Below are 13,104 nucleotides of genomic sequence, written 5' to 3' on the forward strand. Positions count from 1 at the left end.
AAATAACTATATTAAATTAATACAGTTATACTAAAGAGTTAACAAGAGACATCCAACCAACTAGAAATCTGAAAAAAATGCTGAATAATCTCTCCTTAGTCTTTAAGACAAGCACAACCATCAGACCAGCTGTTGTACTTTCACAAAACATTTACAGTCTCATGAAATAAGTGGTCCAGTAAACAACACTGTAAGAGCAGACATGAAACACTCTTCTCATTATTACTGCATGAAATGTTAATAATTCAATGCTAGGTTCTGTTTAGATTCATGGGATAAATTTTCTCATTTTTGTGAAACAGTTTCCAGTCTAACCACAGTAAAATTTAGAAAGCTTCTGCTGGGAAAAAAAAGAACACTACAGCTTGGGAATGTTAAAAAGAACCTAAGATAATTTATTTATTAATATGTACACTATGTAAATATTTATTACATAGTCTTGAATATTAACTTTCTTTTCTGCTTCTGGAAGGTGCTTCCATCCATGGAAGAGTGGGCATTAATTTTCAGAAATTCCCACAGCAGATTCCCATTTTGCCTTATCATACTGTTTCATGGGGTCCACTGACTCCAGGGGTATGATTTTGAGGGTATAGCAGGCAGGAGCGGAAAGGCAGAGGCAGAAAATTTCTCTTCATCTAATGGAGCTCCACTTTGTATATGATATTATCCACCCCATGATCAATTTCTGCTACCTTTGAAGGAACTGAAATACACTGGGAAATTTAAGAATTGGTATGCACAGAGAGAAGTACAGTGAATATATATGACCATGGTCTACAAAACGTACCATCCATATGACATACTGATTAATATAATCAGGATCACTGAGCTGATTTATTAATGGAAGAAGAATTCCTCGAGCAATGATTTCCTGAAAAATAATGGACAATAAAATTACAGCTACCCTTCATGGTGTTACATTCTTTAAATATTCATTTTATCAATGTTCCTAGCTAAAACTAAAGTACGCAAAATAAAGTAGATACAAATGAGCAAAAATTCCCTCACATAAAACAAGAATCACAAGAAAATAAATGCATTCTTCAATCATCCTTTATGTTTCTTGAAAAATATTCCAATGATTACTAATTTTCTGCTTTCACCAACATACACTAATACCTACAACAAACCCACTACACTTTTTGCATTTTCAAGGTGGAATAAGACAATCCACCAAAATTTATAAACTCATTTATAAATTTACCTAAGCAAAAATTAAATTACGTACTTAAATGGACCACATCTCCAGTTATATTCCAGTCCCTTAGATAGCGCCTTCATTGCTGCACCCCACTACAGTTCTGCTTCTTCTTTATAGCCAGGCTAAAGCCATTTTGGTTTAAAGCACTGGTGGCAAGGAACAGCCCGCTCAAGGCAGTGTAGAGGGTATCATATCTCAATTTCTATAGGGCATGTTAACATGCATCCTATTCCAGAGAGCATTTTCAGAGGCTGTTGTGCATTTTAGGATGATTAGGTTTTTTTGTGCATGTCGTTGGGACTTATTGGTATTGATTTTACTATTCTACTAAAACTAGGTGCTAGAATTTGTAAGCTGCCTTGACTCAGAGAAAAGTGGGAAGTAAATGTTTAATAAAATGAAATATATATATTTAAGACTGAGATATAGGTAAATACTCGTCTTCAGCTAGGATTTCACCACAAAGCAAATATGGATGTAAGATATTTCTAACAGCTGCACCTCTGCAGTTGTTATTCTTGCTGTCAAACAGTGGTTTGGATCCAGCAGTGCACAAGCAGAAACATAACTGGACTTAATGCAGTTCAGCTTGTGCAAGTCCTAGAACTATATATTGCAGTACCCCCAAAATTGGTTGCACAACGTCTTGTGCAAGCTGAAATGCTAGAAGAGACAGTAAGTCTGATTTAGCACAAGTGGCTACTGCTGTCTTTTTCTTGGGTTTCTGCTTTCACAAGAGCTCTAGTGCAAGCAGAAATTCTGCGCTGGATTCAACCCAACAAAAGCTGAGGCAATGCAATTTAATATTGCAGTTAACACATTAATTAGCTAAATAACTGAAATTCATTAACAATGACCTGGTTTACAGAAATAAGATTTCATATAGGACCACTACAATCAAAGTGTCATCCTTTCCTGGGAGCATGCCCCACTGAATAGTAGGGCTCTGAGTAGACCTGCTTAGAAACGCTCTATCAGACATGAGCACTTGAGCCTCAGGTTGCTCACTCAGAAACCTGTCAAAACTTAGTTGAGCAGTTTCTGGGTGGAGAACTTGTGGTCAGTCTGAGTAGAAGTGATAATTACAGTTGAGGTGGAGCAAAGAAACTCAGCTGGGGCATGCGCAATGAAGGATAAATCCATGTATGCCAGCTCCATCCTCCTAGAGCCAACAAAATGGTACTTCCTTCTAGTTAGCATTCAAAGCTAACAAATAACATAATTTCATACTATCTATCAATGACAAAATACTGTCATCTTCATTTAGGACCCTCAATGTATGGGGTTATTTTTGTTTACATAATGGGAATAATCCAGTCTCTTGGTGGTGCAACGCTTGCATACATAGAATTCCAATACAGCCCTGTTGGCCCTCCTCCCTGCAACTGTATGTAAGCAACAGTGGGTTCTTAAGAAGAATGGAAGATTCTAGACTCCTGCCCTTCCCATCCTCTTGCATCAGCCTAATGGCCATTGATGTGAGGGTACCAGTGCATGCGTACAAGTACAAGAAGGGAAATAATAAGTCTACTATATACATGGGTGCTGAGAAACTATGCTCATTTAGCAGATCTATAGTAAGCATTTACAGTTTACCAAATAATCCCATAAAACAGCATTGTTGACAAAGATTAAAAAGGGGGTGGGGGGTGGGAATCTTTCATCAGCTCAGACCTAGACTTGGTTGCTGGTTATATATACAGTATGCATCTCTTAGGCCAAAAAAACTTAGGCAACTCCTATGATAGGGAATGAAACTAAATTTACCCTGACAAAATATCTCATGATCTTGTTCTGGAAGTCTCCAGGAGGTAGCAATAAATACAGTAAAACTTCACATAAATCCCTTAGGAACCCTAAAAGCAAAAGACAATATTGTATAATAAAATACATTGCAGAAAACATATTCCTTTCTTACCCTTTAAAAGTCAACAGAAACATATATACATTACAGGAGATTTTTTAAAAATAAAAGACACAGCAATAGCAGACCAAGTTGGCAATGAAAACATACTACACATGAAAAAAAATGGTAATACTAACTTGTAATTCATAATGCTACTTTTAAACAAATATATTTTCCACTGATTAATACACAGAACTAAATTCCAAACCTATCAAATACCAGTAGTCATTGAATCTCATTGATCCATCTTGAAATTTCAGTTTATTCCAGATAGCTGATTGTGGCACAATTTCTCACAACAAATCTAAAGAAAGAGAAATAACCTTCTTCATCTTTGGGAGATGTGCAGACTAGATCACGACAGACTTCCTTCTCCATTTCAACCTCAACTTCAAAAAAGGTATCTACAAGATCCTCCGCTGCATATAAACACAAATTGAAAATATTCACTTGATCTGAAGTATACACAGAAGCATCCATGTCTGTCATCCCTATTAAATTACGACAGCCACACCTCAATTACACCTCTACACTTATCTATTTGAATCTCATTTTTTCAGCCAGCTAGACTCCTTCAGTGATTTACCATTAACAAATCCATCATAATGTACAAATATATATGGCCGAGGACCTGCCTACCTAAGGGACCGTCTCTCCCCGTATGAACCCCAGAGGGCACTGAGGTCAGCAAGTAAAAACAAAATGACCATCCCTGGGCCGAGAGAGGCCAGGCTCCAAAGCACCAGGGTGCGAGCCTTTTCAGTTGCGGCACCTGCACTGTGGAACCAGCTCCCGGAGGAGGTGCGGGCCCTGCGGAACCTCGACCAGTTCCGCAGGGCCTGCAAGACTGCCCTTTTTAGACGCGCCTATAATGATACGGACTGCTGAGTTGCAATGAACGAAGAACCGCCATCTTTAACACCATTTAAATTGGCAGAATCAGCGCCAGAACAGCTATTACTGCCAGATATATATATAATGTAATGTAAATTAAGTATTTTAATTGAATTAACGGGTTTTTATGTGTAATTTTAATTGTTAATCTAATGTTTTACTATTTATGTTAATATATTATTTACTGTTAGCCGCCCTGAGCCGCTTTGCGGGGAGGGCGGGGTAGAAATAAAATTTATTATTATTATTATTATAAATAATAGCAACAATTAGTGAAATAAATTCTATCTGACTCACACTAGAGCTGAAAATGTAGCTATTCATAAATGTATCTATATTTTTCAACCTGGAATGTAAAGACTGCACAAGTTAAAAAGTATACTCTATCCTGTCAAAGCCAAGAAGTGAAGACAGTAAGGGAACTCATCCCTGTGCTTGGTGGTAATGGCAGACTGACACACAATCACTGCAGCTGCATTTCTTGGAACTGGGAGTATCTTGGGGAGTACGGAGTAATGGCCCCTTCAACCTTTATTTGAAAGGCTGTTTTATTTTTAAATGATGCAAATCCTCAGGGTAATGCTTAAAAACTATTCCACCTAATCCAGCCCATTAAGACATTCTTTCTCCATCCACATGAAGCATCCATGTTTGTCATCCCTATCAGAGGAATTCAAGGTATCTGAGATATCTTGCTTCTCTAGTGAACAGAAACAGTTTTCTCTAGCTAGTCATTTCTGTCCAGACAAAAAGTCACACAAGGCAATCCCCAACTATTTAATATACTGTAGTTAGTTTGTAATAATATGAACTAATAGTTGTGCTCTTGTCTCAGGCATTGTAGCCAATAAAACTTTAAGTATGCTTTTTACTACAAGTAGCTAATGATCTAATGTAAAAATATATGACATTATCAAAATAGCAGAAAACTACTAACACATGGATAACAGAGATCTGATCTGGAAGAAAATGGAGCCTAGACAAATTATTTAAGTTATCTGAATAACAAGGAAAATCTTGAATCAGAATGCTTAACATTAGGTGTTACCTTTCATTTTTTCATCTTTTTCTGTTATCCTTTGTTGAGCTTTTCTGAATATTCTGAGATGGGTGCCAAAATCATCTACAAGTCGAGTAGCAAAATAAGGCAGCCAATCTATTTCTTTTGACCTTTTAAAATAAAAACAACAAAAATGATTAAATTGTCTTTACAGTCTAAACTATTTGCAGTGAAGTGGCACAAGACAGAGGTTATTGAAAACAAACACCAAATGTCTGCAGTTTGTGGATAGAAACTTTCACTTCTAATGCTTAAAGTAGTACATACAGAAATCAGAACACTAGAGGGCAAGCTTTCTCAACTCTTTGCTCAACATCTTTAGAGAACAAAAAAAGTGATGGCATAATTTAGAAAGGATTTAGCAATTGATAAATTGATAGAGATGACATAACATAATCACAATATAACCGTATGCCATTAACAGTTATAAACACATTATCCCACTACTAAAAATAGTAGTGCTTTATTAAGATCACTCCAAACATCTCACAATACTACAAGCAAATGTTCAAGTTCTCCACAGCTCTTCATCAGAACAGATGTTAAGTATGGGAGGAGGGTGGAAGAAGGGAGTAGAAAGTATTTCAGGCCATGTTTGAGAAGGCCAAATGTCTACGGTTAAAGGTTTTCTAAAATGGTGACCAAGAGATGTTACAGACTTAATTGAACTACATGATGCAATATGGCAATCATAGTTTATAACAGGGGTGGCCAAACTGCAGCTTGGGAACCTCATGTGGCTCTTCTACACATATTTGGTTGGCTCTCGAAGCCCTCACCACCTTGTCAGCCAGCTTGAGGAAGGCATTTCTCTCTTTAAATCACTTAACCAAACCAGCTGGTAGCTTGGAGAATGCATCTAAAGTTGCTTTCTTTCCACCTTTCCCTCTCCATCTATTGCCTTCCCGTCTTGCAGTTCTCAAACATCTGACGTTCATGTCTTGTGGCTCTCGAACATCTGACGTTTATTCAATGTGGCTCTCGAACATCTGACGTTTATTCAATGTGGCTCTTTTGTCAAGCAAGTTTGGTCACCCCTGGTTTAGAACATTCCAGAGGCTTCTGGGATTTTTTAAAAAATGCAAAAAGACTCTTGCCCTTTGAAAATATAAAAAATTAGCACTGGTTCATCAAAATCTGACTTTTTTCAAATTGCGCATTTTTCTGAAGGGCTTAGAACAGCAGGAAAATGTGGAAGTTCTTGTATGATTTTTTTTAGATGCACTAAAAAGCTTGATTATTACATGCTTGAAGGGCACGTATCACCCTATAAGCAGATTTCTACTAGGAGATCCCCCCTTTCCCTCATAAATGGAGTCCCAATCTCAAGATAGCTACCGTATTTGCTGGCATATAAAACTACTTTTTTGCCCTGAAAAACATGCCTCCAAGTGGGGGGGGGGGGTTGTCTTATATGCCGGGTGCACTTCAGTTGGGATAGACATAGCTGCCCATAGTGGCCTTCCAATGCTCGCCCGGTGCCCATAGTGGCCTCCCGATGCCCGCCCACCTCATTCTACATACTGTCCAGTATCGCGCAGTATCCAGCACGGCCGTGGCGGGTCATCAGCGTGGCTGCAGCGAGCATCAGCAGCGAGACAGGGGTGCCAGCCTTTTCGGCGTGACCGGCCCGTTCTGCTCGGTGGGAAGCAGTGGCGCTCCGGCCCACCCCTTGTCTACGCAGAGCTCGCACATGCGCACTAGTGCCGGTCACAGGGAGATGCAGGGGCGGGCCGGATGTTCTTTTACCTTTTATTTGGTGTGTGGAAGGTGTGCGGAAGAGGGGGTAGTCTTATACGGCGAGTATATAACGAAGTCTATATTTTGAGTGGAAATGTTGGGGGGTTGTCTTATACGCCCAGTCGTCTTATACGACGGCAAATACGGTAAATATAACATGTATAGATCTAATTCTCAACATGGCCAGTGTGGTGTAGTGTTTAAGAATGACAGACTCTAATCTTCACCACTTAGTGGTGCATTATGCTAAAGGGCTAGAACTTAAGACTATCAGAAAATCATAGGATCTCCTGGCTATACTACATACCATGACATACAATATTTATGATAATTATTATTTCTACAAACTTGAGAAAAGTCCTGGATTTAAAGAAAAATCTGAAATATAGAAATCCCCGTAGCTTTAAGGACAATCCCCGTAGCTTTAAGAAACAAATGCCCTTTCAGTGGCCATTATGGGATTGCTAGAAAGCCACAATAGGATTGGCCAGCCTTCAAGCCTTGGTTTATGTCAGTAAAAAAGGGGTCTTTTCCATCTTGGCCCTTAAGGGAAGACTCATTAGGGCCAGGCCTGGCAGCAACTACTAGGCAACTTGATACCACGTAACTTGCATGGCTTACTCAGGACTGGCTGCTTCCTATTGTATAATAAAAGCCATCCAACAAAAGTCAATGTGATGTAATGGCTAGAATTTCAGAGTAGAATCTGGCAGAAACAAGTTTATATCCCTACTCTGCTATGGAAGTTCACTGGGTTACCTCAGCCTAAATTACCTCTCAGGGTTTTTATAAGTCTAAAATGGAGAGGAGAATGACATAAACTGCTTTAGGTCAGCAGCTAGCCCCTATCAGCACCACTTAGAAGATTCCATCAGCGTGTTGCTACTAAGGCAATGTTGGTTTTTCATTACCAATCTAGTTTTAACTTTCTGATTTTACATTGTTGAATGTAACACTGTTTTATTGTCACTACTTATGTGACCCCATACCCCACCCTGAGCCCACTTGCAGGGAGGGTGAGATATAAACAATAAAAGAAATAAATAATAAAGGGTCCCCAGAGGTTCAGTATAAATGACGTAAAAGAAATATAGTTCAAAGGGGGGGGCACCTAAAGATAGGCTGGTTATTGAGTGTGAATGAGAGAAGGAAGCAGAAAAAGGTGAAGATATGAGGGTTAACAAGAGGAGGGAAAGAGGAAATAGTGTGTGGAACGTGACACAGGGCCCAGCCCGGTATGCAGTTGAGAGTCTGGTGGCTGGCACTGTGTAACTGGGCCATGGTTCTCCCTGGTAGACTTGTCAGGAAAAGGGAAGGATGGGAAGATGAAGATGGGAGGGGGCAGATAAAGGAAGGCTGACGTAAGTGGAGAGGAGAGAAGAAAGAAGGAAAAAGGAGAGTAGCAATGGGGGCTTTCAAGAAAGGGAAAGTAAAAATAGTGGAGAAAGGATGGTGGAGATGCCACCCACTTGTTTTCCCAGACACACAAATATTATGTTTTCCAGCTTTGCAAATACAAGATTTTTCTGCTGCTCTCAACTTACATAGGAATTTGTAGGCCCAGACAGATCTGACAATGACTCTGATGAACTGGTAATTTTTATACTTTCAAGAAGAGAAATTCCAGGAGACTGCAAGATACTTTATGTGCATTCAGCAGCACAATGAAATTTTATTAAGGATGCAACACTTCCTGGTCTCTGTTGTAACAAAGTTGCAAAGTACAGACATTGGGACTCCTCCAACAAGCCCTGAAGCATCCTCTCTCTCTTTCTACTTACCCTTTTCTCTTTTTTCATTTCTGCTTAACATCTAGTCGGATGAGAAGCTCTGAGAAACTGGAAACTCTGTTATTTGATTTCTGATTTTTTTAGATTTTGGTTTTCACTAAGTACATGGATACCTTATGGTGATGTATGTACAGTCCTTTGAAATAAATCAGCTAAGAACAGAGATGTCAACAAATTCCATTGTTAAAAGAAAGTTGTATTTTACTGCCCAAAGAGAACTCACAATTGCCTAACTACAAATCCTAGATTTGTTGTTGTTCAGTTGCACAGTCGAGTCCGACTCTTTGCGACCCCATGGACAAAGTCACGCCAGGCCCTCCTGTCTTCCACCATCCTCCGAAGTCTGCTCAAATTCGTGTTTGTTACATCAGTAACATTGTCCAGCCGTCTCATCTTTTGTCGTCCTCTTCTTCTTTTGCCTTCTGTCTTTCCTAGCATCAGGATCTTCTCCAGTGAGTGCTCTTTTCTCATTTGGTGGCCAAAGTATTTGAGCTTCAGCATCTGACCTTCCAGGGAACAGTCTGGGTTGATTTCTCTTAGGACTGACTGATTTGATCCTCTTGCAGTCCAAGGGACTCTCAAGATTCTTCTCCAGCACCACAGCTTAAAAGCATCTATTCTTCTGCACTCAGCCTTCCTTATGGTCCAGCTCTCACAGCCGTACATTACGACTGGGAATACCGTTGCTCTGACTATACGGACTTTTGTTGACAGGGTGATGTCTCTACTTTTTATTACACTGCCCAGGTTCGCCATAGCTGTCCTCCCAAGGAGCAAACATTTTTTAATTTCATGGCTACAGTAACCATCTGCAGTGATCTTGGATCACAAATCCTAGATACTGTTAAGCTTTTTCCTAAACCTAGCAGATGGTGAGTTTCTTCTTTTTCTGAAAAGAAACACTAACTTCATTATCTAGAGTCAATGAAGCAGAAGTGAAAAGCCCAACTTCCTGAAAATGGAGCAGTGTATTTCACAGCAGAAACAGCGTAACATCACTTGTAGCATATTTCCATAAGAGATGGTTTCACCCAGAATTTTTTTTTTTTGCACAACCCTACTACAAACTGAAAAGCACACAGTTTCTCTTAATGGTGGAACTGAAACAATTTAATAAGATATTGAGAAAAGTTCTCTTTCTATTTGATTCTTTGTTACTGAACTTTCAACAGTTATTGAATTCATAAGATATTTCTGATACAAATTTCAGAGCTATTTCCCCTCTGTCAAAGAGTAATTTATCATTGTTAAGGGCAATAATAATTCAGTATACACAGATTCCGTCATCAGGCACTAGGCTATTGTTTTGTTATATGATCTTTTGTTTTCCACATACAATTATGAAAAAAATAATCCACTGGGAAATTTTAGGGAAAACTTTATGAGTTTGACATGTTTCAATCTTACCTAGTAGAAAATTTAATTAGTGCATTTTGAAGAGTCTTCCTGATTTCAACAAGAAAGGAATCATCATCACTTAGTGTGTAATACCAATACTGTACATAGTCTCTCAGAGAAAACTGAATAACCTAAAATAACAACAAATACAAAAATTAATCTTATGAAAACAACTAATTCTTTCTAGAGGTTTCAATAAACCCTTCCAAAAAAAAATCACCTTCTGCCACTACTTATAATGATTATAGTAGCAATTAAGGAAGGAATTAAATATTATAAAAATATCCAAAATTGTTGATAATCTGTGAAAACGTCAGGAGAGAGAGTGATCACTATTCTGAAAGTGATTTTCATAAGTGTACTTCTGGCACTCTTTTGCTAATTACAGAAATGCATAAGCTCAGCCTTCCATCTTCCATATGCATACATGGACAGGCAAAGTTTAGTCAAGGTTCTCAAAATGAACCATTGAGTAGAGACAAATGTGCAACCACCCTAGAACTTAATGAACTATATTATCTGGTCTACACTATTGTGTTTAGATGAGTGATTCACTAGGGAACTGTATTTGTCCCCCTGGAAGCTGTGAAGGAGCCAATGAATTTATAAACAGAGCATACCCACTGATTTCATTTCCCCAAACCTACACCAACTATGGTGCACATATAGAATATTTTCAATTTTTTGTGTGAATCTAAATAATTTTTGGCAACACTTACTATGTTATGTGTTTAAAGATCATACATTATTAAAGAGTTCAATTTTTTCAGTGCTATAAAGTTTAACTTATAGGGATGGACACAAACAAGGAAACCCCAGTGGCAGTGTGACCCAAACCAGTTTGTGAACCAGTTCAAGTGGGAGATGGCCCCCTGGGGTCCTAGAGACTCCAAAGTCACAGGGCATCTCCAGCCCACTCTTCTCCACCTACTCACCAGGTTTGTTGAAAATTGGACATCAGGGGTCTGAGTTACAGAACCCCAAACAAAGCACCCTAGGAAAGCGCTTTTCAGGGAGGTGTTCATGAATGTATAGAATGGATCCTGGATGATCTAGAAGCATCCAACTCGCAGCATACTTCACCAGGATGCCCCTTCACATGCCCCACAAGTTACATGCGGATTGGACTTGGGGGAGAGTCTGAGTTATGGACCCCCAAATAAGGTGCTCCCAGGAAGAGAGATGTCAGGTATGGGTTTAGAAATGCATAGACCAAACAACCTTCCATCCAATTGAAAACGTGATCACTGGGCAAGAGAAGCCTGACCAGGACCACATTTGTGGGTGCCTGCTTCTATCCAGCCCCACTCTTCCTTCCTCTGTGAACTGTCAAAGTGATGACTAGATAAGGACAACCTTCCCACCCCAGCTGGGACCTGGAAGCCTCCTACATGCTTTTAGGTGGCTGTTTCTACCTTGGCTCAACCACTGCTGACACAGTGACTGCTGGGCATGGCAAACACTCATGCCTTGCCTAAGGCCTGGGAAACCCACAGAGTTGCATCCACAAAGCCATCCTCCCTCTGCTGGGAAAGTGAAAACTGGAGAGGGCCAGCCTTTAGGCCCATGAGCCACCCCTGAGCCCACCGTCCTTCCATTAGGAACAGCATAACTGTCCCAGAGCACAGATTCTATGGCTAGGGACTATCATTCCTTTCTGGGGGGCTGTTATTTCAGTTCCAGAATGCTTCTGCTACTCCCAGAGGCTGTAACTGCACTCTGCAACCTGTCATTCCAGTCCTAGAGCACAGATTACATTCTCAGGGGCTGTCATTCTAGTTCCAGAACACTAAGCCTATTATCAGGGGATGTCATTCCACTCTGAGACCTGTCATTCCAGATCCAAAGCACTGAGCCAATTCCCAGGGACTATCATTCCACTCTGTGACTTGTCATTCCAGTCCAAGAGCACAGATTTTACTGCTAGGGACTGTCATGCAGTTCCTCTGCAACTCCCAGGGGCCATCATTCCACTCTGGGTGTTGTTATTCCAGTTCCAGAGAGCCTATTTCACTTTGTGACCTGTCATTCCAATCCCAGAGCACTAGGGACCATCCTTCCACTCTGGGGGCTGTCATTCTAGTCCCGAAGCACTTCTGCTACTCCCAGGGGCCATCAGTCTACTCTGAGGGCTGTCATCCCAGTCCCAGAGTAGTCTATTTGGGCCTGGATGCCTTAATGGAAAATTCATTCCACATGTTATTTGCAACTTTTTTTGTGCTGCAATATATTTCAATGGAGCCCATGCAAATCAACTGGCATTCCTGGCTCCCATTATTGCCAGTGGGCCTTCATTGCCAGTGTTTCCAATGGGCAATCCTGCCATTCCTTTTAGTACATCCCCTATGTTGAAGATCCCCCATGAAAGCAGCCCGAAAACAAAAACACCCACAGAGAAATCCCTCCACTACAACCCAAAGAAGGGGAAAAGAAAATGAAAAGCAAAGGGAAGGGAAGAAAAAGCCAAAAGCAGCAAACTCCAGTCAAACCAAAATGCTCCTAAGTGAATACTGATTTTCCCACCCTTTGCACCAAGCAAGCAAGCAAACAAACAAAAGAAAATGAATGGTAATTCAGAGGAAGCCAGGGAAAAGTTAAGCCCTGCCACCAGCGAGCAATGGGAAGGGAACTCTGTTATTGGCTGTCAGCATTTTCTGTCACACTTTGAGGGTCCCTATTTGTGTTTCCAGGGTTGGAAAATGTCACCACCCCCACCATTACCCTAGCATTTTTGTACCAGACATTGTGGGTGGGTTTTGCTTTCTGAGCCACTCTGAACCACACCCAAAAGCTCAAGAGATTTGTTCAGCTAATATGTGGGTGACAAACCTCAGCTTGTGAGCCTCAAATCAGGCAAAGTTCAGTTTGGATTTTGGCTTATCACCCGGTTCATCCCCTTCCCTATTAGCTTAACATCCAAACAGCCTGGTAGTCCTACCAATTGTGACTATATGAGAGTTCTGTCAATATACAGATTTTTAACATTTTTCCTGCCTCTCAGATGCCAAAAATTAATGATATACTCACTAAGCGAGCATGCAGCAACTTGCCCCTTTCTCATATTGCAATTTTTCTTACAGAAAATGAAGATATTTATACTTTTAAATTCCAT

At 40.1% G+C, this 13,104-nt stretch overlaps 1 protein-coding gene across 6 annotated transcripts in view; it reads right to left on the bottom strand.

Annotated features, from left to right (window-relative positions):
- SNX13 (sorting nexin 13) overlaps positions 1–13,104 on the bottom strand; it is a 112,803-nt gene that overhangs the window by 45,180 nt on the left and 54,519 nt on the right. For 5 of the 6 annotated variants that reach the window (XM_060248608.1, XM_060248611.1, XM_060248610.1 and 2 more), the window contains exons 5-9: positions 10,002–10,123; positions 5,053–5,174; positions 3,434–3,529; positions 2,972–3,060; positions 791–874 (exon numbers count right to left, since the gene is read on the bottom strand). In XM_060248608.1, coding sequence (XP_060104591.1) covers positions 791–874; positions 2,972–3,060; positions 3,434–3,529; positions 5,053–5,174; positions 10,002–10,123 — 513 coding nt within the window. The remainder of the gene's footprint in view (positions 1–790; positions 875–2,971; positions 3,061–3,433; positions 3,530–5,052; positions 5,175–10,001; positions 10,124–13,104) is intronic. The other variant, XM_060248613.1, reaches the window with a different exon arrangement.

The sequence above is a fragment of the Heteronotia binoei genome, chromosome 10 (assembly GCF_032191835.1).
Source record: "Heteronotia binoei isolate CCM8104 ecotype False Entrance Well chromosome 10, APGP_CSIRO_Hbin_v1, whole genome shotgun sequence".
NCBI lineage: Eukaryota > Metazoa > Chordata > Lepidosauria > Squamata > Gekkonidae > Heteronotia > Heteronotia binoei.